Source organism: Paroedura picta, chromosome 3 (assembly GCF_049243985.1).
Source record: "Paroedura picta isolate Pp20150507F chromosome 3, Ppicta_v3.0, whole genome shotgun sequence".
Lineage (NCBI taxonomy): Eukaryota > Metazoa > Chordata > Lepidosauria > Squamata > Gekkonidae > Paroedura > Paroedura picta.
Window position 1 is genome coordinate 84205250 of NC_135371.1, and position 23862 is coordinate 84229111.

At 44.5% G+C, this 23862-nt stretch overlaps 1 protein-coding gene and 1 long non-coding RNA gene across 6 annotated transcripts in view; one reads left to right on the forward strand and one right to left on the reverse strand.

The window, feature by feature from the left end:
- Positions 1-1078: 1078 nt before the first annotated feature.
- The window catches only part of CANX (calnexin), a 51631-nt gene continuing 28847 nt past the window's right edge, over positions 1079-23862 (reverse strand). For all 5 annotated transcript variants that reach the window (XM_077326639.1, XM_077326636.1, XM_077326635.1 and 2 more), the window contains 8 exons: positions 19282-19471; positions 17618-17731; positions 16959-17115; positions 15816-16031; positions 13504-13623; positions 13272-13401; positions 13071-13183; positions 1079-4158 (listed from right to left, as the gene is read on the reverse strand). In XM_077326639.1, the coding sequence (XP_077182754.1) occupies positions 4105-4158; positions 13071-13183; positions 13272-13401; positions 13504-13623; positions 15816-16031; positions 16959-17115; positions 17618-17731; positions 19282-19471 (1094 nt within the window). In that variant the 3' untranslated portion in view covers positions 1079-4104. The remainder of the gene's footprint in view (positions 4159-13070; positions 13184-13271; positions 13402-13503; positions 13624-15815; positions 16032-16958; positions 17116-17617; positions 17732-19281; positions 19472-23862) is intronic.
- Positions 17726-20553, forward strand: LOC143832355 (uncharacterized). Its single transcript, XR_013229215.1, has 2 exons — positions 17726-17937; positions 20327-20553. It is a non-coding gene; the product is annotated as an uncharacterized LOC143832355 (long non-coding RNA).

Genomic DNA, 23862 nt, shown 5'->3' on the forward strand with positions numbered 1-23862 from the left:
TATGAAATACCACCAAACAGCAGCACTTTACCATAGGAATAGCCTTTTCATGGTGCTTGAAAGTGATAAAACCTATGAAATCAGCAGTAGAGATTCAGACCAGCACAACACTGGCTCAAAAATAAACACAACCAGGTAGTACTAGGTTAATATACTGGTCTCACAATTGTAATGTTTGTATAAGGTACCACTCAACACATTTTGACAATTAACCACAAAATAAACTTATATACCAAAGTCAAATCTACAGAAGTGCTCACTGTCCCGCCATACTACCTCCTAAGTTTATTATCCACTTGCTTCCTCAATTTTACTGTGAGTGCTTTGTCAGGTTATATTTTCACTGACTCTGGTTACAGTGAATTTGGATGAACAGGGATCAGAACTAGCTCTCTGTAGTCTAAATCTTCATATCTAAATTAATCAATTTCAAAAGCCATGCACCTGTTTTCCGCCAGTTCAGCTGACTACACTAAACGCCTTATGCCTTAAGTTCATTAACAGGTATATCCACTTTAACTATGCATATTAAATAAGAGGCTTGATAGTAAAGCTCTAGGGAAAATACTGTTTCCAACTAACTTTAATTTCCTAGCAGTTATTTTTTAAAGAACTGTGACAGACTGAAAGCCTGCAATACCTGGACTTCCTGATATTGTGACAGATCAAGCCATACAAAGCTGCATGAACAAACCAAAGCATTATGGAATTTAGTGAACAAGGCTACAAGATTCTCCATGAACCTTAAGATACTTAGTATTAAATAGACTTCTAAAAGCATCTTACTCACTTTAACTAACTTGATTTTCTGTTTCTTGGAATGCTTACTGGCCAGGGCATGCAATTCATGTCAGTAACTAGTATTTACCAATTCAAAAATGTTTTTTTTTGTTTGCCATTAGCCTATTGACGGCACTAGTTAAACGCCTCTCTCTGTGTGTGCTGGCTGGTCTCATAGTCTTAGGAAAAACAACCAATTTCCTTTAGAGTTCCTTGCTGAGTCTTCTCCTCTAGCTTAGGTTTGCCTTAAATGGAAGTATTAAAAAGTTATAGCAGACTTGACAAAATGAAACAAGGGTAATTTTGTGTTTCTTTATTAATCAGCGTAAGCTTACATTTCTTCATAACTTAATCAATATATTATATATGCATACTGAATATTCAGTTCTTTAACAGTCAGGACTTTGAGAAGTCGCAGTCTTGTTTACTAACACTTGCTGGGGTTGTATCAGAAACAACTTGTACAGATGCAGTACTGGCAGAAAACTATAGTGGGCAGGTAGATTGGTGCCAAGTAGTAGTCATTAGTACCATATACTGCCACAAATTAAGAAAAGCCAAGCATTGAAGAACTCGGATACCTTTTCCCATTAATGATTGTGTGGGACTTCAGTCATCCATAACAGCCAAAATATTGAGTCTCAGTACATTTGACTGTCTGCATGTTAGCACTGTAAAATATCCAAAGGCATGCCACATTCACTGAAGGAGCATTACCTTGTTAAATAGTATCTACTTTTCACCCAACATAGAAACACACATTGGTTTGAAATTTCTAAATACAACTTACTATTTTCCAGACAAAAGAATCAGTCATCGCATCCTATTTAGTGCAATCTGAAGTCATGTTCTGTGAAAGGGAATATTGTCTTAAAAAAAAAACTTTGCTAATGCAGTATCTGACTCTAGTTCCCCAGTATCAGTTGTAACTTGATATATTTTTAACAGATTGCAGGCTGAAGTAATTTTAAAAACCTCTTTTTGGTCAGACAGAGCCTGAAAACTATAATCCACTTGAATCCTTACTTCTTTCTGAAATAGCTAATGAAACAGTCCCCTCTCAGTGTGGCACATTACTTAATATGGGTTTCACAGTTAAACACTGGGCTAAAGGTTTTTAACACAGTACATTTCAAGCAATAGACTGCAAAAATGTTACTGTAGTGCCTTATAAAATTTCACTGAGGTCAGAAGAACCAGAGCATGCAAATAGGAAAGTCTTCTGAAGAGGTTACATGGAAGAAAAAAAAGTTTTATTGAAGCATTATCTCAAGAGCTTTATTTGAAAATGAAATTAGTATTTCATTTCTCACAGTGTGCTGGAGAAAAAGGAACACATGTTTAATAGAAAAAGGAGTTGTTGAAGTAACTTGTGTACAAGGCAGACACTATTAACTCAAGCATGTTAAAACAGTACACACTGGAAATAGTCACTGTATATCAACCATGGGTTGGAATAAGACAGGAGATAGATGGGGACAGCAGTTCCATTTTTAACTTGCTATCTAACAATATTTTAGATCAGCGACCAAAAAAATATCTAATTTAAAAAGCCATGCTTGTAAGCCCTTTAGCTTCCATAAGGCAGTAGTAACATTGTGGAAATATCAGATAATTAGCAAACTTCTAAATAAAATAATCCACAAGTATATAATGCCAACAAGAGTCTTATGTGTGTATGATGTCCACAAATACAGACTTTAGCTGACTTGGAAATGCATTGACCATATTGAGATCAATAGGGCAATTATTGTAAATTTGAGCAAGATAATCATATCTCATATACAGCAAAAGCTGTGTTTATAGGCAACCATTAAAATGTTATCTGAACTAGACTGACCACTTTGTAATTTTTTAATTCATGAATAAAAATCTTGGGAGTGTTTCTATTCAGTGCACAAAACACATTTTTTGTGCACTGAATAATGCACATATATGCCTGAATAGAGAGATAACAGACAGCACTCAAGACACTTAATCTTACCCCTTTCCTGACATGTTCCAATACAGTGAAGGGATTACAGTCTTAACCTCTAAAAGGCATATATTCTGGTAGTTTTCTGTATTGACACAAAAAGGGCTTTTTGAACTGCTAGATACTCAATGGAACACATTTTTTACAAAAAAAATTTATTTAGCTGGAATTTGAACCCTCTAAATTCACAACATACATGAAGAGCAGATGGAAACTCAAACTGTTACATATAACCAACAATTTGTTTTACATGCTCCTCCTTTAGCCACAAATACTGACATCTGCTTTTAGGTGCAAGTCTCAGATCATCTTGCTTACACTTTGCTCATCTTCTCTCTGTCATTAGCATACATACAATGGCAACAATGAGAAAGTTAGCAACACTGCCTTGTCCACAGCATTTGGACCCCCAAAATAATTTTACCTTTTGAGATTTAAAAAAAAATAACAGATTTAACAGTGAGCTGAACATATGTATTCTGTAGCAGCCATGCTGCATTCTGCAGGAAATGTAGAACAGCAGAAGCAGTTACCAGAAGAAAGAATTTTGAACCAAGAAAGAAAAATAGAAAACCCAAACACAATGAAAACAAACGCCATATTGAGAAGTGTTTAAGGGCTTAAAAACAAAACAAAACAGGACATCCAGTCTCAATCTTAGAACCTTAAATCAAAACCTGCTCCCAAAATCAGACCAATGAAAATACTGTTATTAAGTAGATGATGCCCATACCCAACATGGATAGTTATGGCCTATGGGCTTTTTTCCTCAATGGAAAAGTAGGAAAAATATTTGAACACTTGATATTGTTTTTTCTAATAAATTTTAAGTGCCCATTCTATTTTTGACTAAGCTTGAAAAATTAATGCATTGCATTGACAACTTGGTTTGAACATGATCAAATCAAGAGAAATAATGTATAAGAATATCCATCTGTAAAAAAAATTATAAAAGCTGCACATCAGCTAGCATTTTTTCTATTGTTTGATGTTCATTTCCATTGATAGGTTAATACATTAATTTAAAGCCAAGTTTGAGACTGGCAAATCTACCATTCTATTAAAAACAAAACAATTCTTTAAACACAAAATAAAAAACATTAGTTCATGTAACATTCCAGAAATCCAAAGCGGGGTTGTGTTAAATGCACTCTCTTTCTACAGGAATACTCTAAAAACACAACTGCAAATATTTTACTGCTAAACACTCATGTACATTGAAGAGCATTTGACAGGAACCTGTGGATGGTGAAGTTTTGAGGTTTTTCTGAGTTTCAGCAAAAGGTATCCAAGGTCCTCTCCCAAAACCATGTTGGGGAAAATTAACCAGGACAAGTTTTTGTGGTATTTCAATCTCTTCTTGGTTTTCTGTTTCTGGGGGATCTATTCGCAGTTTCTTCTTCCTACAAAAAGGCAAAATACAACTTCTGCATCAGCAAACCAGAGTGTAATTTTCCCACCTGAATTTCATCTTGAGTTCCTGATGGTAGCAATTCAAAGTTTTTTACTTTTGTTAGCCTTATCTGCTGCAGTTCAAAGTAGCAATATGAACTTACAGTTCCCACTTTTAAAGGTGGCTTGCCTGTTCAACTGCTAGTCAAACTGAACTTCATGGCTATGTACCGGTTTCTCTTTTGAACCACAGCCAACAGAACCTGGTGGATAAATCATATTCTGCACAATTGCACCACTTTGGGGTTTCTCAATGCCGGAAGAATGTTTCAGAAGTTTATCAACAATAAAAAAGTTGAAAAATTAAACACTGGTCTCATCTGAAGGTTTCTTCTCTCCAGTGGGGCGAAGTCATCCAGAGCCATGCCTCTGCTTGCTCAGATAGGGCAACTGTATTGCAAATTTCGCAGCCCTTTGGCTGGTGACCAGAGCCAGACTCAGTTCTTCCCAAGCCTGTTTCAGTCTATGCTATCGATGGTGAGGCATTTTCTATCTGGTCATTCTGGTGTCAGTGCTGAAAGTAGCAGCTTTTTTTTTTTTTTGTCATGAGTCTACAGTGAACACATTCCTCCCTTTGGAGGAATGTGGATGACATCACCACACCGGAGAGAAGAAACCTTCAGGCGAGTCCAATGTTTTGTTCTCCTACAGTGGGGCCAAAGTAATCCAGGGTGGTTAGCTATACCAAAGCAATAGTCAAGGTTAAACCCCTTAAAGTTAGTCCTGTATGGCTTGCCACAAAACTCGGCATCTGAATGTAGCCCCCAGGGAGTCCACCTAGTCAATGCAGTAATGTTTGACGAAGGTAGAGAACGATGACGATGCTGCTGCTCTCTGCTACAGGTGCTCTGGTGGAGAAAACCGTGGATGATGCAGCAGCTCGAGTGGAATGGGCTATAATCCTGCCCGGCATTATCTTGCCTTGTACCTCATAGGCCTTGATGATGCACTGTGTTTCTGGAGTTCCTTGTCTCCCTGTGTTTTAGGTTTGGGAAAGAAGGCACGGAGGGTGACAGGCTGATCCATGTGGAAACGAGAAGAGACCTTGGGAATAAAGCTAGGGTCTGGCCATAATTTGACTGAGTTTTTTCTAAAGGTGCACAGTTCCTTTCTGGATGACAGCATGGCCAACTCCAACACCTACCTGGCTGATGTTATGGCCACAAGGAACACTACCTTACAGGACAGGTACTTGAGTTCAGTTTGCCGTATGGCAGTGGTTCTCAACCTGTAAGGACCTTTTTGGGGGTTGAACAGCCCTTTCATAGGGGTCACGACAGGGCGAGCAGCTTGGGGGGGCACTGCCACTGTTGCTACTCCTCCTACAGGTGCCTGAGCTCATCTGCCAGCCACTCCAGCAGTGCCCCCAGGAAAAAGAAAACAATTTATATACAATCATGAACAATGCATCTTCACGCCATTGGTCAGTTTCGGTTAAATTCCTGTGAAAGAACACTTGCATAATTTTATAGTTGGTCGGTTCTTCCCTGCCCATTTTAATGCCACAACGTGAAGAACTGTATTAAAGAGTCGCGGCATTGGGAAGCTTGAGAACCACTGCCATATGGGCTCAAAGAGAGGTTTTATTAAGGCACGAAGAACTAGCCTCCATGTGAGAAATCTATGTTGTATGGGAAGGTCCGGTTACTGGGCTCCCTTGAGAAAACGATGGGTGTACATGTCAGCTGAAAAGAAGTTAGACCTCTTGAGCCCTAAAACAGTGTATAGGGCTGCCACTTGCCTCCTAAGTGTTTTTGCCCTAAGGCCCTGTTTCTGACCTTCATAAAGGAATGCTATCACATCTTTGTGGGATACCTGAGTTGGTGCCAGCCCATTCTTGGTGGCTCATCTTGTGAATGTAATCCAGGTATGGTTGTAAATGCATCTGATAGATGGTCTCCTGGCCTGCCACATATTGTCCTCTGCTTCTGAAGCAAAGCCTAGGCTCTGTAGAGACTGCCGCTTAACTTCCAGGCTTCCAGTCACAGCCACCCTGAGTCTGGATGTTGCAATAGACTTTGAAGACGAAGGTTCCTCCTGGTTGGTAATAGCCAGGGGTCTGTCGTCGAGAGTTGGATCAGGTCGGAGAACTATGGCCACCAAAATGAGGGGCTACAATGATTATTGTGGCCCTTTCCTGCCATATTCTGTGGAGTAACTTTCCCACTAGAGATAGCAGAGGAAATGTGTACAGGAGTCCCTGAGGCCATGTGAAGGTAAGAATGCCCTCCCCTTCTGCTGCTTTGTGATAAAATTGTGTCAGAAATTTTGGTGTCTCTGCATTCTGAGGTGTTGCCAATAGGTCTACTATTGGTGACCCAAATCGGTCTGTGACTTGGGCGAATACCTCCTGGTTCAGGCTCCACTCTCCCAGGTCCAGGTCCTGTCTGCTGAGCCAATCTGCTTGTTGGCTTGTGGCCTCTTGCAGGTACTCGGCCCTGAGGCCAGCCAAGTTCTTCCCTGCCCATTTTAGGAGACATGCCTCTAAGTAAAGGTAGTGCGACCACTGTCTCTTGATGTGAGCCTTCTCTGTCATATTGTTTGGGCGCACCAAAATGTGGGTGTTCTGAAGAAGTGGCTGAAGTTTTTGGAGGGCCAATCTCACTGCCTGAAGTTCTAGCCAGTGGATGCTGTGCTTCTGTTCCAATTGTGACTACTGTCCTTGAACGTCATGTCCTTTGCAGTGAGCTCCTCAGCCACCCTGGCTTGCATTGGTAGTGACCACTCTCTGTTTTGGTTGAGTGAATGGCTTTGGAGATGGTGCTGGCACTGTCCACCAGTGGAGCTGATCCAGAATGGAATCTGGGAATACCAGTTTCTTGTCCCATCTCCTCACAATGTCCTGCTGAAACATGAGAAGAATCCACTGTAGCGGTCTCCAGTGGAAACAAGACCATGGTACCATGTCTATTATGGAAATCATGAGTCCGTGGAGGGCCACAAGGCTCATGATCCCCACTGGCTCAGCCACCTCAAATTGTGCTACCAGTGAGATTGTTTTTTTCTGTTTGTCTTCTGGGAGAAAAACTGTCACTAGTCACGTGCACAACCTGGCTCCCAAGTAGACCAGATCTGGTGTGGGTTTCAGGTGGCTCTTGCTTTCGTTGATTAAAAATCCATGTGCCTGTAAGGAATGATTTTGTGTGATGAGTGGCCTCTTCCACTGTCTCGCAATCCTTGGCTCTCAGCAAGAGGTCATCTGAATAAGGGTATACACAAATCCCCCTCTGGCGTAGTTGCATCACTAGGACTACCATGACCTTGGTGAAAACCCAAGGAGCAGACAACAGCCGAAGGGTAGGACCATATTCTGAAAGTGCCTTCCCTGGTGACTGAAGCAAAGGTATTTTCTGGATGCCTTGTTTTTTGGGATGTGGAGGCAAGTGTCCCAATTGTCCAGGGAAGTCAGCATGTCACTCTACTGAAGAGTTTGTAGAATATGCCATCAGTATTCCATCGGGAATTGTTTTTTCCTCACCTTTGGTTGAGTCCCTTCAAGTTCATGACTGCACGCCAGTCCCCCAATTTCTTTGGGACCATGATGCTGGAGAACCATTCATCAAATGGCACCTACTCGATGGCCCCGATATTGGCTAAGTGTTGTATAGCTTGAGACAGTAGCAAATTTCTGTACAGTGGCTTGGGCATGGGAGACTGAGCAAAGTGATTTGCTGTGAGTTCTATTTGATAACCTTCCAAGAAGACATCTAGAGCCCACTGGTCTGTAGTGTAATGGCTCCAAACTTTGCAGAAGAAGCAGAGCCGCCTCCAATCAGGGAGTCAGGCAGCAGGCCATCTAGTCCAACCCCCTGCTCAATGCAGGATCAGCCCAAAGCATCCAAGAAAAGTGTGTATCCAACCTTTGCTTGAAGATTGCCAGTGAGGTGGAGCTCACCACCTCCTTAGGCAGCCTATTCCACTGCTGAATTACTCTGACTGTGAAAATTCTTTTCCTGATATCTAGCCTATATCGTTGTACTTGTAGTTTAAACCCATTACTGCACGTCCTTTCCTCTGCAGCCAAAGGAAACAGCATTCTGCCCTCCTCCAAGTGACAACCTTTTAAAGTATTTGAAAGGTTGTCACTTGGAGGAGGGCAGGCTATCATGTCCCGTCTCTACCTCCTTTTCTCCAGGCTGAACATTCCCAAATCCCTAACCCAGTGGTCCCCAACCTTTTTATCACCAGGGATCACTCAACGCAGGGGACCACTCACCGGGGACCACTCAACGCCTTTTACTGAGGCCCAGTCTGGGGGGGTAGTTTACTCCTCTACTCTCAACCACTGCCCTAACGCTCTCTGATCACTATAGTAATGTTTAAACATCTCTTCAAAATAAGATACAGACACGCCACAACAATGAAGTGTGTTGTAAAGGGCTGGGGGGGATGAAGTAAAGGGCCGGGGGGTGGGGAGAAGGCATCCTTCGGGGCCCACCTCCAATTAGTCAAAGGACCACATGTGGAGGCAAGTGTCCCAAGGCCCACAGGTTGGGGATCGCTAACCTATCTTCATAGGGCTTGGTCCCTTGGCCCCAGATCATCTGCGTCTTCCCGATAGGGGTGAAAGGACTGTTGGTGCCTATATTTGTTGTCTCTGTCTCAACTGGAGTTCGAAGTGGCAAGCATGGCTTTCTTCTTTTCTTCCATCTCTATCAACACCTTGCCCAGGTTGGATTTGCCAAAGAAGAATCAGCTGGAGAATTTTGACATGGATAGTATTCTAGGACAGATGTAGTCAACCTGTGGTCCTGGAGGACCTCAGATTGACTACCCCTGTTCTAGGATGTGTGGTCCACCTTCCCATGTTTAAGCCATATGTTGCGGTGTAATGCCACATTAGCTACCTGTGCTCTGGCACAGAATTGGATGGTGTCCTGGGATGCATCAGCTGTGAATTCCACTGCCCACCTGATCTTCAAAATTGACTGCTTTGTCTCTGGAGAGAAGTCCAGGGACTTCAGCATGTCATTTGTCTACATGATGATGGCCCTAGTAAAGTTGGATAAGGTCGCAGATGTGTGAATCACCATGGGAAAAGCCTCGTAATTCTTCATGAGAGTGTATTCATTCCTGTTGTGCACAGAGTCTTTAATTGGATTGTCACCGTCTTCCATCAGAATTGCCCCCAAGTGCAGAGCCACCATGGGTGCATCAAAGCGCACCTTGTCTTCCTTAAGTGTGTATCGTTGCTTGGCGATGGAGGTGGGAGAGTTTCTGATCCCTGAGATGGCCTATTCAGCTTTCAGAATATCATCAAAGCTATCTGGGAACAGGTGAACAGTCTGGACTGGCATGGGTCCCTTAAAACCTCTAGTGTCCAGATTGGCAGAGGTTTTTGATATGGTTTTTAACTGAACTTCCATTTCATATTTTAGTGTAGGCAGAATATGTTGGAGAAATTCTGCTTGGAACTGTCTTGTAAAAGTGTTTGCAGCCTCCATGGTTTCTTCCCCTGAGAGTTCACCCTCTTCTTTATTGGAGATGGCCTCTGAGAGGGAGGGTACAGAGTGGAGACTCACTGGGGGCTTGTGGTGAGCCAGCTGGACAATAGGGGCTGATCAGCAAATGTCATCTGGGCCTGGGCAGGCCCCCCCCTAAGGTGCCTGAGTCTGGATTCCTCCCCGTCTGATGAATCAGATGCATAACAATCAGAGGCCAGCCACTCCTGTTCTCTGTGGTCCCTCTTATAGAGTTGGTCATAATGAGTGTCTGCTGCAGAGGATTCCATGGCAGCATTGTGTGCCATGTAGGAAGTGCAGAATGAGTTGCTGCTCCTCTTCCTCTCCACCTCCTCCTCCTGGTAGCTGATGAAACAGTGAGAAGTTCATGCCTCCCTCCCACTTCCTGGTCGAGTGGTCTGCAGCCCAGTCAGAGGGGGCATAAGTGACCTAGTTCTCTGACTCATCGGTGCTGCCATAGGAGTCCATATCGGGGAGTTGGGGAGGGAGGTCTGCTATATTCTTCTTCCTTGTGGGTGGCGCCATCTTGAAACTACGGAGGCCTACATGGTTCAAGGTTTGTGGCTCTAATGGGGATTTGTTTCCAGACCTCCAGCTGGCCTTGTCCCTATCTATGGATGGGGTCAGGGACCTGGGGTGCAAACTCATAGCTTGTTGATCACCTGCAGTGCTTGCTGGCTGGCAGGCTGTCGACATCTTGTGTGAGAGGCAGATCATCCCGGTTCTCTGGTAGCTCGTATTCCAGAGCACTGGAATGCTGCTTGCCGCATCCTGCACCATTTTGGGAAGCTGAGCTCTTCTTTTTAGGTGCTTGTTGTGGAATTGCCTCGTTGGAGCCACCTATTTTTGCCCTGCTGTGACCTTTCTCTTTGCTGGTGGTTCTGATTCTGCTTGACTCCAACCTTCCTTCCTTCCTGTTGTGTTGCTGTCTCTCCTGCCTCCATAATGAAACTGTTGGAGGAGTAGAAGCCCAGCTCTCTGGACCACTCCTCTGGGTCCAAGGCAGCAGGCCTTGACCCCCCACCTGTGTGCGTGTCTCTGGAGCCTAGAGTTCTGCTGGTGTTCCATCCATCTCTGTTGTAGTCACAGCCATTTAAATGGGTCCTGCAAGTTCGTCTTACATCCCAGTGATGTTTCAATTGGAATCAGGATTTCTTAAGGTTTCCCTCCTAGTAGTTATCATATACATGGTTCCTCTTAATATTTGAAAAACTGGCTGGGGGGTGGAGTGTGTCCAGGGTGTCCGAGTTGGAATTGGCCCGACACCTACAGCTCATGGCCTCCCTACCCAGCCGCTCACTGCTCCGCAAGTCTCAACACAGACGTGCCTGCCTACCAAGGCCAGCATGTCTGCAGCACTCACCCACTCCACACGGCAGCCTGCACCGCTGGAGCGCTAATGCCACCAGCTGTGCCAATGAGGGGCCAACTGAGGAGGCCCCACTGAACAGACTGAGCTGCCACCACACACCAGCCGCATGCTGCCACCGGGATGAGTTGGCAGCGGCGCGCATGCCATGGCGGGAAGTCCTCCCATATGGCACCAGTGATGCACGCCACACTCAGCAATAAGATGGGAGAGCCGCTAACACTAGAAACACTCCGCTGGCAGGCGCGCTGCTGCAGCCCAACACAGTGCCCGCCAAGCACAATGATGAGGTGGACATCCCCCCCGCTGCACCACAGCCCCCGCCACTCCGCTCCCTGCGCCACCTTTTGGTAAGCCCACCTCTGCCCAGGACCCACCTGTGGCCGACTGTACCCCATCTTCACTCCAGGGAGCTGTCCACCGAACCGGGAGAACTCTCGTGGCTCCAACAGCTTGCCTCCCAACCCCCCTCAACCCTCACTGTCACTAGTGCCTGCTGCATTTACAATTGCAGCGGGCTTCGATACTAGTTTAGTTGAATAATTCCTGATCAGGAGCAAGGCTGGAAGGTCAGATTCTGGTCACTAGCTAGAGGGCTGCAAAATTTGCATTACAATTGACCTACCTGAGTGAGTGGAGGCGTGACCTAACCACTCAGGATGACTTTGGCCTCACTGTAGAACACTGGTTATATCAACAATTTAGTATCCCATTTTATTCAGGGAGTATTGTAAAAAAAGGAAGGCAGTAGCAATTTGTTTCTTTTAATCTGAGACACTCATAGTAACAATGTTCTCTTTAAAATACTTATTTAAAAAAAAACATTCCACATGGGAGCTGCACTGAAGAATGCTATCTTTTATTATAATATCTAGTAGGGAAGTCCATTTTCAAGATGGGTGGGGGGCCCTTGGGGGCCTCCCCCTAACTCTTGGCATCCAGGAAGCTGGAGGGAGGGCATGGATCAAAATCGCTCACTAGAAGCTAATAATGCCGAGAGAGCAGGAGGGCTGGGGAGCAAAAGGGACAAAGTGGAAAGTGCACCTGGCCTCCTGCTCCCTTCTCCAGAAACAGCGAGAACAGTGGGAGGCGTGGAACATGCTCTCGGCCCTCTTTGGCCTACCCCATTAGTAGATTGGAGAGAGACGCACACGGGCAGGGATCGTGGCAGGCCAGGGAGTGTAAAGACACCCTTGAGGGAGCAGGCTTTCTTTGCCAGCTGTAGGTGGCAGGCTTACTTTGCCAGCTGTAGATCACAGTGGCGCATTTTTGATGGGGTGTGGTCTTCCCACTGATTCACAGTGGGGAGGAAAGCAGGGAAGCTACAGAGGGCAGAAGCAGGTCTGGGAGAGTGGCACCATTTTCAAGGGGACGGAGGGCCCTACAAAGCAGAGGGCAGAAGGGCAGCAACAGCCAATCGAGCCTCCCCCAGTGCTTCTTGGCAGTGGGCCAGCCCCTCTGAATGGCCCTCAATGGGGACAGCCCTCTCCCCAAGGGCCAATCAGAGGGCCAGCACTCTGTCAGAAATACCCTTCACATTTTATGTGTTGATGATGATGCCTCCTTGTGGTATATCATAATGCAGTGGCAGTGCTCTAAAATTGAGTGAGTTTAGATGGTTTACTGAGCTGGCTCATTTCAATTATTCCCTGAACACTGGAATGTAGCAAAAAGTTGATGACAGGAAAAATCAGGATGTGACAAAACTCAGGTTACTGTCAGATGCAATTTAGAAATGTATAAACAGAAATCTTGTATTGACATAAACTAAGCCACATAAATTTTCAGTACAATTTCTGTTCAAAAATATTTTTCTTTTGCATCTTACTGTTGTACTATATTAGGCTTTCAGAATTCACAGAAAAAGTCCTATATGAGAATTCTTTGGGCTAAGTTACAAAAGTGATCTACTTAATAAGTGGTGGTGAGTTTGTGATTCACAATTTTAAAAAGCGTTGTACTGCACAATACTCTCAAGAAGAAGTTTACAGTATACTTCCTTTAGTGCAAAGTTTTTCAACCAAATATTTACCTCTGCAGTGGGTTTTCTTGCTTCTTCATCTTCCTCCTCTTCCTCCTCTTCCTCTTCTTCCTCCTCCTCCTGACTCACAGTTTCTGCATCACCATCAGTCTTCTGCTTCTCTTCTAAAATGAATATATAAATTTCATCAGTAAATTCCTATGAATTGAAAAATATCAGTTATTTTTCTACTGCTGAATCTATTTGGCTTACTTGGCTTTTCATCAATAATTTCTTCTTCCTCTTCTTCTGCTTCTCTCCTGTCTCTCTCTTCTACCTTCTCTTCATTTACATCGGGCTGTGGGGCATCAGTCTTTTTGTACTCTGCAGCACTTGGTTGTTTCTGAAACAATTGCCAAAACAACTCTATAGTCACCTGCTTCTCAGAAATCATTTCTGTTTTGATTCTACCAGACATGCCTCAAGCTCCTTCCAGAGAACATACCTTTCCAGAGCAGCAGAAGAGGATGACAAGAAACAATGGCAAAGCCACAGTCAGGAGGTAGACTATCCAAAGCCAGGGACGCTCTTGAGCAGCTGCCATCAGTTGACTAAAAATACCAGGCTAGAAAACAAATCAAAACCGAAATTTATATATTTTATTTATTTATAGTTACATTTGTTAACCACCACTCTCAGACTCAGCTGGCTCGTGGTGGTTTACATAATAGTTAAAACCCCTCATAAAAACAATATCCACAACAAACAGACAAGTGGTCCCTCAAATAGGTGGGACCCAGGCTGTGAATGGCCTTGAAGGTAAGAACCAAAACCTTGAATGTGATCTGGAAGCCAATTGGCAACCAATGCAGCTGCCTCAGCACAGGTTGGACATGGGCCCTCTAAGCTGACCTTGCGAGGACCCTAGCAGGTGCATTTAGCACCAACTGCAATTTCCGGGTCAGAGACAGGGGAAGGCCTGCATAGAGTGAGTTACAGAAGTCTAATCTGGAAGTGACTGTTGCACAGATTACCATGGCCAGGTGGTCCGAGGACTGGCAGGGCACTAGTAGCCTAGCTTGGCACAGGTGAAAAAATGCCTTTTGTGACCTGAGCCTCCATAGACAAGGGGGCATCAAAGATCATCCCCATATTCTTGGCCTCAGTCACAGCTGTAAGCTGCACCCCATCCAGGCAGAAGAGGCACACTTTCTGCTCCTGTCCTATTCCACCCAGCCTGAGGACCTCCATCTTGGAGGGTTTGAGTTTCAGGCGACTCTTCCTGAGCTGTCCAGATACAGCTTCCAAACAACTGGCAAATGTTTCAAGGGAAGAATCCATCCATCCAGCCAGCTATCAGGAGATAGAGCTGGGTGTCATCCACATATCGATGACAACCCAAGTCCAAAACTCCAGACCAGCTGTGCCACAGGGTGAATACAGACGTTAAAAAGCATCGCCCCCTGCAGCACCCCACAAGGGAGCTCAAAGGCGTTTGACAACTCTTCACCCACTGCAATGCTCTGTGTCCAGTTATGGAGAAAGGAGACCATTGCAAGGCTGTCCCCCTAATCCCCGTTCCGGCAAGGTGATGGGCTAACAGCTCATGATCGACAACATCAAACACTGCCAACAGATCTAAAAGCAAGAGGATAGCCAAACCGCCTCGATCCAGCTGGCATCAGAGATCATCCATCAGGGCGACCAGCATGGTCTCCATCCCGTGGCCAGGATGGAAGCCTGACTTGTATGGATCAAGAGCTTTCTTCCAAGCATGCTAGAAGCTGGTCCGTGGCATCCCTCTCAACCACCTTTCCCAGAAACACAAGATGCAAGATCGGGCGATAGTTGGCTGGATCCCACAGATCCAGTGATTTTTTTTTTCAGAAGGGGGCAAACTACTGCCTTTTTAAGCCCTTTAGGAAACTCTCACAATGTCATGGAGAGGTTGACAATATCTCTCAAGGGTCCTCCTATCCGGTGGTCACCCGATCTGAGTAACCATGACAGACAGGGATCCAGGTGGCAAGTCAAGATCGAGCAATGTAAATACCAGACAGGGTTGACAGTCAGCCCAAGTCAGTATTTCTTTGAATTACTAATATTCAGTGTATCAATATTTACAATCTGAACCCAGGTTTGTAAAGTCTCAATCAGATTACTCAAAAGAGTTTCTACCAAAAATGGTTTAATATTAATAATTTTGCAGAAAACTGCCACATTTATGTTGAAGAAGAAGAGTTGGTTCTTATATGCCACTTTTCCCTACCCGAAGGAGGCTCAAAGCGGCTTACAGTCGCCTTCCTATTCCTCTCCCCACAACAGACACCCTGTGGGGTGGGTGAGGCTGAGAGAGCCCTGATATTCCTGCTCAGTCAGAACAGTTTTATCAGTGCCGTGGCGAGCCCAAGGTCACCCAGCTGGTTGCATGTGGGGGAGCGCAGAATCGAACCCAGCATGCCAGATTAGACGTCTGCACTCCTAACCACTACACCAAACTGAGAACCTAAATCTTGGAATTGAATATATCTGGCTCAAAAATCTATTACCTGACCATAAATCAGTAATTTTTTAAACCTAGACTTCCAAATGGTAAAGCAAAGATGCTTCTCTTTCTCAAACAACTTGTGTACAATCTCACTAAAAGACATTTCAATAGAGAAGCCAAAATTCTGCTTGATGCTCACTCTTGAACCTGAGTATTCAAAAACACACATATAACCCAAAAAACTTTGGAACACAGAATGGAAAGAAAAGGCTTCTGCGTTCTGTTGTTCCATCTCAGATCCATGAAAAGAAACATGCTTCACTCCTCACCTCAGCTGCACCATCAGCGGTCTTCTTCAGACCCCATCCATCAGTGCCCCAGTCATTTGCTACTGCCCGATTTGTGCAGATGATGAAGTTGTCAAAGAATATGTCAGAAGTCATAGACCATAACTCAAGGCCCAAAGCACTAACAGGAGACATTTTAAAAGGCTCCAAATCTTCAAAGAAATCTGGGTTTGGAATCTTCCTCGGCTTCCAGATGCCCTAGAGAAATGCAGGCACCAATTAATTCCAGCACAAATACAGACATCCACTGAACCTTCAAGAAAATATCTGAAGCCATTTTATTCACAGTTTTTATCCAAATTCTATCACTGCCATATAAACTGTGCATGTAATGGGAGATTTTCCACTGACAGATTTCCTACATATGCAGCACTGTTCTATCTGCATCAGTGAGAGGGACTTCCTTTTCTGACAAAGTCCCAAATCCAATCCCTGATATCTCCAGTTATCTCATATGCCTTTATTTCTAAAAAGTGGGACTGGGAAAGACCTGTTTCAGAGCCTCAGAGAGCTACTGCTGCTAATCAACGTAATTTTATTAGTTTCTCAGGCTTAAATTACAGTAATCATTCACCCTAAAAATGCAAAAATGTCTTAACTCACTTCCTATGCCTTAAAAAAATGCATGTATGACTATAAACTGGTTTATATTCCTGCCATGCCTTGATACAACATATACCCAACTTACTATACACAACTGAATATAAACTAGCCAAAAACACATGCACCTTAACCGAGATCTAGAAATAGTTCCTATATAGAAAGCCAATATAGGGTCACAGTTCACAATGTCTGACTAGGATCTGGAACTCTCAGGTTTGAATTCCAACTCCACCATGGAAATTGGCTGGGTGACCTTGGGCCACTGATAGCCTAACCTTCCTTTTATGGTTGCTATTGTGATGATAAAATAAAAGGGAGAAAGTTGCTGTAATACCCTTTGAGCTTCCCACTAGGGGAGGAAATGGGGTGAATCTAAGTGAATAGTTCAGAATATATCAGAGTCCAGTGGCACCTTTAAGACAAACAAAGATTTATTCAAGGCACGAGCTTTTGTTTTGTTGTGCTGCTTCAGGCCAACACGGCTACTCACTTGAATCTAGTTCAGAATATGAGAGAGTTTACCTGGTAGTTCGGGTTATCTATCATGGGAGGCTTCCATTTGCCTTTATAGCTGGGATTGTCAATCATAGGCCGCTGCCAGACACCACAGCCAGGGGCCGACTCACATTTGGGATTTGCAATCTGAGGTGCCTCCCACTCTCCATCCATATCCTCATCCCTGAAAAAAGGGAACTTGTTAAGACTCCACATTGGGTTTTTTAATGACAGAGCCTTTGACCTATTTACAACAGTTTGTCTTAAAAGTCAATATGCTGAACAGCAAACACGAGAACTAGATCACAGCAGTTCATAAACTCCTATGGGTTTTGTGTACACTAGTATTAACAGGTAAACAATCAAAAGTTTTTCCAACATACAAGGTTTTTTAGGAATAAAAATTACAATGAAACATAACACTAGATTAGTTCTTATTCCAATAGAATTCTCCAATCAGCAAACCAGAAAACAGTTTTGCACTTAAAACAGACATAGCTAGAGAGATGGAGTAAAAGCCTATGCCCACAATGCATCTAACAAGGGCTCTCAGCATGAGGTCCCAGGCCTCCTCTGATGCTACTCAGTACAGGGGCCAAGCACTACCAATCCTGTCTCAGCTGTTTTGTTTTCTGAGCTGCCAGTTTGGCAGGCCAATAACCTCAAGCAAATCCAGGTTAATTTACCAATCCTCTGGTTTCTCTGCATCAGGATCAGCAACGTATTCTGGCTCATCATCTAACCAGCCTTCTGGCTTCATGGCATCCTCATCTGGAATCTTAGCAGGAGCATCCTCATCCCTAGAGGAGGTCAGAAAAGACACCATGCTGTTAGCGTTGCCAATGTTAATATACTGGAATCACACTTGCCATGACATTGTTCAGCTGCAGATAGCAATACCAGCTTTCAGCAGATTTCATTTTAGTAGCCACTTCACCATGTCAAAACTCAGCCTGAAAGAAAGAACAGGAGCCAAGTATTTGCTCATCAGCAAAAAGAATAAATGGTAAGTTTGGAAAGTTACTTGCTCTAGACCAGACTATAGATGGAATCCTGCATAAATTTTTCAGAATTGGTTGGTGGAGCAATGCTCTCCACTCCTGCTGCAGACCCAATTCGCTTTAAGCTGTCCGAGAGGATTCTGTCACTTTGAAACATGAAAGTAAGTCTACAGTTTAGATTTTCACAGCAATACAAATAGAAAGTAAGATTTAGAGCTTGCTACCTAGACACAAGCTCATTCTCTTTTCTCTGACAGGCAAAGGACAGAGAATCAGAGTCTCTTCATTATAACATACATGCATACAAACAAACAAACAACCAACCACTAATGAACAATCGTATGATTGCACACACAAAAGACACAGATTTAACTGAGTCTCCCATTCGCTCTCATGCACACTAATATACTTCCACAGTACTTATTAACTATGGAGGCCAGATGAGTTGTCAGATTACTGCTATCATCACCACTGCTGCTACCTGGCTAAAGACTAGGAGGCAAACCAGATGAGGGCTTGCAAGAATGTGTGCAGATGATAAAACAAAGGCAGCCAGTTCCATTGAGCTTGCCTCCCCAGGCACATGTCACTGCTATCAGTAGTAGCAATGGCATCATGAAGAGGGGAGTTTGGCACTGTGAGCTCAGCTTTCCTGAGCTCTAACTTGCTGTCTCCTCTGCAAGAATGGCATAGAGATCTAGCTAGCAGCAGCTCGCAGAAGGTTCTTCAAACAGCATGGATGCAGGCCTGTATAGTTATTTGAAGCTGGATCATTCATCCCATTGCAGCCAGTGTGTGTCTGCATGTACTTATGCAGCTTCCACAGCTGCAAGACATTTCCCAGTAAAGTAATTTGGCTGCACTTTGACCAAACATGCAGGGAGTGCAGAAACATTGCCAGCCAATCTTGGCTCTACCCACAGTATGCCTGCTTCAGTGATCCATCAGTGAAAGCTGGTGGTCACGGACCTTTCCCATATTTCCATCTCCCCAGAAAAACATACAGATTTCCAAGACATATGTGGATTAAGAAGATTGAAATGGGGAGGGTTTGAAATCCTACCTTTTTGGTCAGCAGAGCTGTGTTGACAGAAGAGACAAAGAATAATTTCATCCCCTTTGTCCACCACACTGCAGCTTCCTAGCTCACACAAATCCTGCAGCCCCTGAGAATTACTTTACTGGGGTCAGAAAGTATTGTGGGCAAACTGAAAACATGGGAAAGATCCAGAGAATCTGAGAATAACAAAACCCCAACCCATACTATGAGATAATCTATTAAAACTGCCCCTCATTTATGTCTTTATCTTTAGAAGTTTCTGATAAAGATGTCTTATTCAACCACTTACCAGTCATCTGGTTTAACTGCATCTGGATCTGGAATCTTGGCTCTCTCATCCCAATCCTCTGGTTTCTGATCGTTTGGGTCTTCTATCTCTTGTGGAGGATTCACAGGAGGAGTCATATCAGAGAGAAGATTCCCGCTATTTACAGTATTTTGATCAATGAGGATTTCAAAGCTGTTGTCTGGGTTCAAAACTAGCAGTATACCCCAGGAAAAGCAAAGAGAAAATGAATGCTTTTAGGGAGACATAGTAAAAAGAAAACCCCAAGTAGTTCTGCTTTCCATCTTTAATCTATTATCCTCTTCTAATGTCAACTAGTTTTTTCCTTTAGATGTTATTCCCTACAGCTAATCAATAACAGCAATTTAGGTGAGAGGAAAGAGAATCTCATAACTGCATTACCATGATTCAACAGATCTTTGGAATCCTTTGAACTGTCAATTATTTTTAGCAACAGTTAACACTAGATTTTCAGGTAAGAGAAGAATAAGAATGTTATACTACTAAAAGCAGAAGGGAAACATAAAAACAGGGTTGCACTTACCTGTAACCGTTGTTCATTGAGGTCTTGTGTGCAGACACACATTGGGATTATGCAAGGGCAGGCCGGCTGCAGAGGTCTTCTCTAGCGTTAGCCCTTTAGGGGACGCTACCATTCTGTCACAGCGCGCAGGCGTGTGGTTTCCTGCTGAAAACACGTGTCCTAGACGGAGTGCCCCCTCTTACCTCAGTTCCGAACCACCACCACCGCGAGCCTAGGCTGGAACTTTACAGCCAAGACACAGGCTCATAGCGGGGACTGAGGAGGGAAAGTGTGTCTGCACACAAGACCTCAATGAACAATGGTTACAGGTAAGTGAAACCCCATTTTCATTGTCTCTCTTGTTGTGCAGCCCCACATTGGGACCCTCACAAGCTAATACCTGAGGATGGCGAGATGAACCCTTAGGAGAACAAGGACTGTAACGCTGCTCTGCCAAATTCTAAATCTCTCCTGTCTTGGAGATTGATGGCATAATGCTTTTCAAATATCTCTTCTCTTGCCCAGGTAGCTGCATGGCATATGTCCACCATCGGAACCTTCCTGTGGAACGCAGCTGACGAACCCATGGCCTGGAGGGAGTGAACTTGTACACCAAAGGGGCAAGGAACCTTTGCAGCCAAATAGGCAGATTTGATGGCCGAAATCATCCACCTAGCTACTGTGTTAGGAGAGGCCTCGTTACCCTTATTGGAACCCCAGTAACATACGAATAAAGAATTTGACTTTCTAAATTCCTTTGTCCTACTCAAATGATATAATAATGCCCACCTAACATCCAATGAATGGAGGGACCTCTCGGAATTGATGGTTGGGAAAGAAACTTGGCAGGGTAATAGCCTGGGCCAAGTGGAAACTAGATATTACTTTCGGGAGAAATTGTGGGGCAGGATGTAGGATGACCTGAGACAGAAAAACCTGTAGAAAAGGTGAATCAGCTCTCAGCGCACTTATTTCACTCATTCGCCTGGCTGAAGTGATAGTAACTAAGAAGGGCTGTCTTCATGGAAAGCAGCCCTAATGAAATCATCCCCAGCGGTTCAAAGAGAGGTTGCATGAGTGCGGCCCAAACCAATGATAGGAACCACTGAGGGGTCACTCTAGGTGTAGGGGAAAACAAATTGGTTAAACCTTTTAAGAAAATGCTGGGAGAGTTTATGGGCAAACAGCAAGCTGCCCTAGACCACCTTATGGAAGGCCAAAAGAGCTGCCAGGTGCATGCAGATGGAAGACACTGCCAAGCCCCCTTTAGTCAAGCTTAGCAGATATTCCAAAACCTGCGGAATGGGCAAGAAAAAGGGCACAAGCCCCTATCTGCGCGCCAGTACTCAAACCTTGACCATTTAGGGTTTTAAGAGTATCTAGTGGAGGTACGTCTGGAATGTAGAAGCCTGTCTTTAACCTCCTAGGAGAAGAAACATATGCTCAGTGGAGCTTCCCTGTTGTTAGATGCAGGTTCTCCTGGTCAAAATACAGGGGAGAAAGGAAGGACAGGTGGTCTGGGCTGTTTGGGAAGGTAATCTTTTGACCTGCTGCGAGAAGAGTTGGATACCAGCACTGGCATGGCCAATCCGGTGCAATTAGGATCATTGAGGTGCGATCGTTTTGCGCCTTGTTTAGAACCCTGGGAAGGAGTGGGGGGGGGGGGCCCTGTCTGAGGCATAGAAGATGGTTCCAGTCCCCTGGAATTGGAACACAATCCCCATCAAGTTGAGACCTATTCCTGCCATGGAACAAAACCATAGGCATTCGGTCGACAACAGATCAACTGTTGGGAGGCCCCCATCATTCCAGGACTGGCACTAGGAAGTTGTAATTCAGGAACCAGTCGTATGGTGGAACGAATGATCTGCTAAGGGCCTCTGCTTGGACATTCAATACTCCTGCTATATGAATGACCCTGAAGTCTATACCCAGCCTGATGACTGATTCCCAAATTATCATGACCTCATGACAGAGGTGCTAGGAAGACACTTCTCCCTGCTTGTACAGGTATAATATACAGGAGGTATTGTCCGTTTGGATCAATACCTTCCTGCCCTGTAAAATGACTGCAAAATGGGTTAAGGCTAAATGCACTGCATGCAACTCCAAGGAATTAATATGGAACTGTCATTCAGTGGTAGACCAAAGACCTTGGATAGACCTACCCAAACAGTGGGTCCCCCAACCCACCAGAGACACATCAGTGGTTAGGGTTAGATCAGGGCTCCAGAAGCCAAAGAGCACTCCCTGTAAGACAGCATCTTCCTTTGTCCACCAAAGGAGAGATCTAATAATACCACACGGAATAGAGAGACTTTAAAGGGACTATCTCGCATGGGAGAAAATTGTTCAAAAACCAGCATTGAAGTTCCCTCATGTGAAGCTGAGTATATGGAACAACCACTGTGGTAGAGGCCAAAAGGCCCAAAAAACCTTTGGACAAATTTGGCATGCCTCCAGCGGTTCCTGGAAAGGGCATAAATCATAGCACAGATAGACCTCATATGGTCATGTGGCAAAAAGGAATCCAAAGATACATTAATGAAGTTAGCAACTCTAGACAGAATTAAGTGTGACTTCCACCTGCAGACCCAGCCGTAGGCAGAAGCCCAAGGTCATGGAAATGTGTGATTCTAACTGGCCCGGAGAGGGGGCAACTAGGAACCAGTCATCCAAATACGGATATATCATGATAGCCTGAGTACATACGTGTGAAACTACCACTGTCATACACTTGGTCAACACTAGTAGGGCAGCAGCCAAACCAAATGGTAAAACCATGTATTGGAATATTTAGGATCCTCTTCAGAACCGTAGGAAACATCTGTTTTGCAGATAGAGATGTGGAAATAAACATCCTTGATATTAAGGACCACAAACCAATCTCCGAGGGAAAGGAATTCCATGACAGAAGGCAGGGCCACCATACGGAAACGTGAAACAACCAAATTTTTATTAAGTTCCCTCAGGTCCAGGATTGGACAGGTCCACCATCTTTCTTATCAACCAGAAAGAAGCAGGAGTAAAAACCAAATTTCAAAAGGCCATCTGGGACCTCTGCAACTGCCCCTTTGTCCAACAACTCTTCAACTTGAACATCCAGTTCCAAGAAGGAATTAACAGGTGCTTTAAAGCCTACAATTTTAGGCAGAACAACAGAAAATTCCAACTAGTAACCATGTTTAACTATGGCCAAAACCCACGTTTCTGTGGTAATCAAGCCCCACTCTGAGGCGAACTTGGCAAGGCAATTGCCAAAGACCATCGGAGTGGTCACTCAAAGTGTTTGTCAGAAGGCACCCTGGCCTTGATGGCGATGTTGGGTATCCTTCTGAAGGTATTGTTGTTGCCCCTCGGATCAGACAGGTTGACGTCTCCTGGGGTACTGCTGAAAAGGACGTGAAGGATATGGTTGATGGTACTGTTGTGGTGGGAGAGGAGGAGGACGGAATTGGGGTGCCTGGAAACGCTGGTGGCAGAAGGTCAGTTTGGGTTGGACGGATGGAGGAGGAGGGAAGGAACTGAGTGATCGGGCGGTCTGACAACTTTTTTTCATCGAGTTGAGGAAGTTATCCATGGCAGCAGCAAAAAGGGTGTCCTTTTTGAATGGCAGGTCCTCAACCTTGCTTCTGGCATCAAGTGTTAAGGAAGTTCCCCGCAGCTAAGAGTAGCGGCAGAGGGTAATCGCTGTGGCTATGGCCTGGGCAGCCACTTCTGCTGAATGACCTGCACTAATTGCCTGCTTGGATGTCCACAGGGCCTCAGTCTGAAGGATCTTAGCTAGGCCTTTTTCCTCAATAGGAAGCATGTCCAGGTATTCAGAGATACCTTCCCATAACACCATGTGATATCCTGCACTAATGGCCTGGTAATTAGCTATGCAGAAAGACAAGGCCGCAGATGAATAGGCTTTGCAGCCTAGTCCATCAAGTTTGCGGCTTTCCCTGTCCAAGGAAGCTGCATGCTGATCAGGATGCTGCTTGATTTGCATATCCTGCAGGACAGAAGAGGTAAATGGCGGGTGGGTGGAGAAGAAGGAGGCAGAATCCGCTCTCACT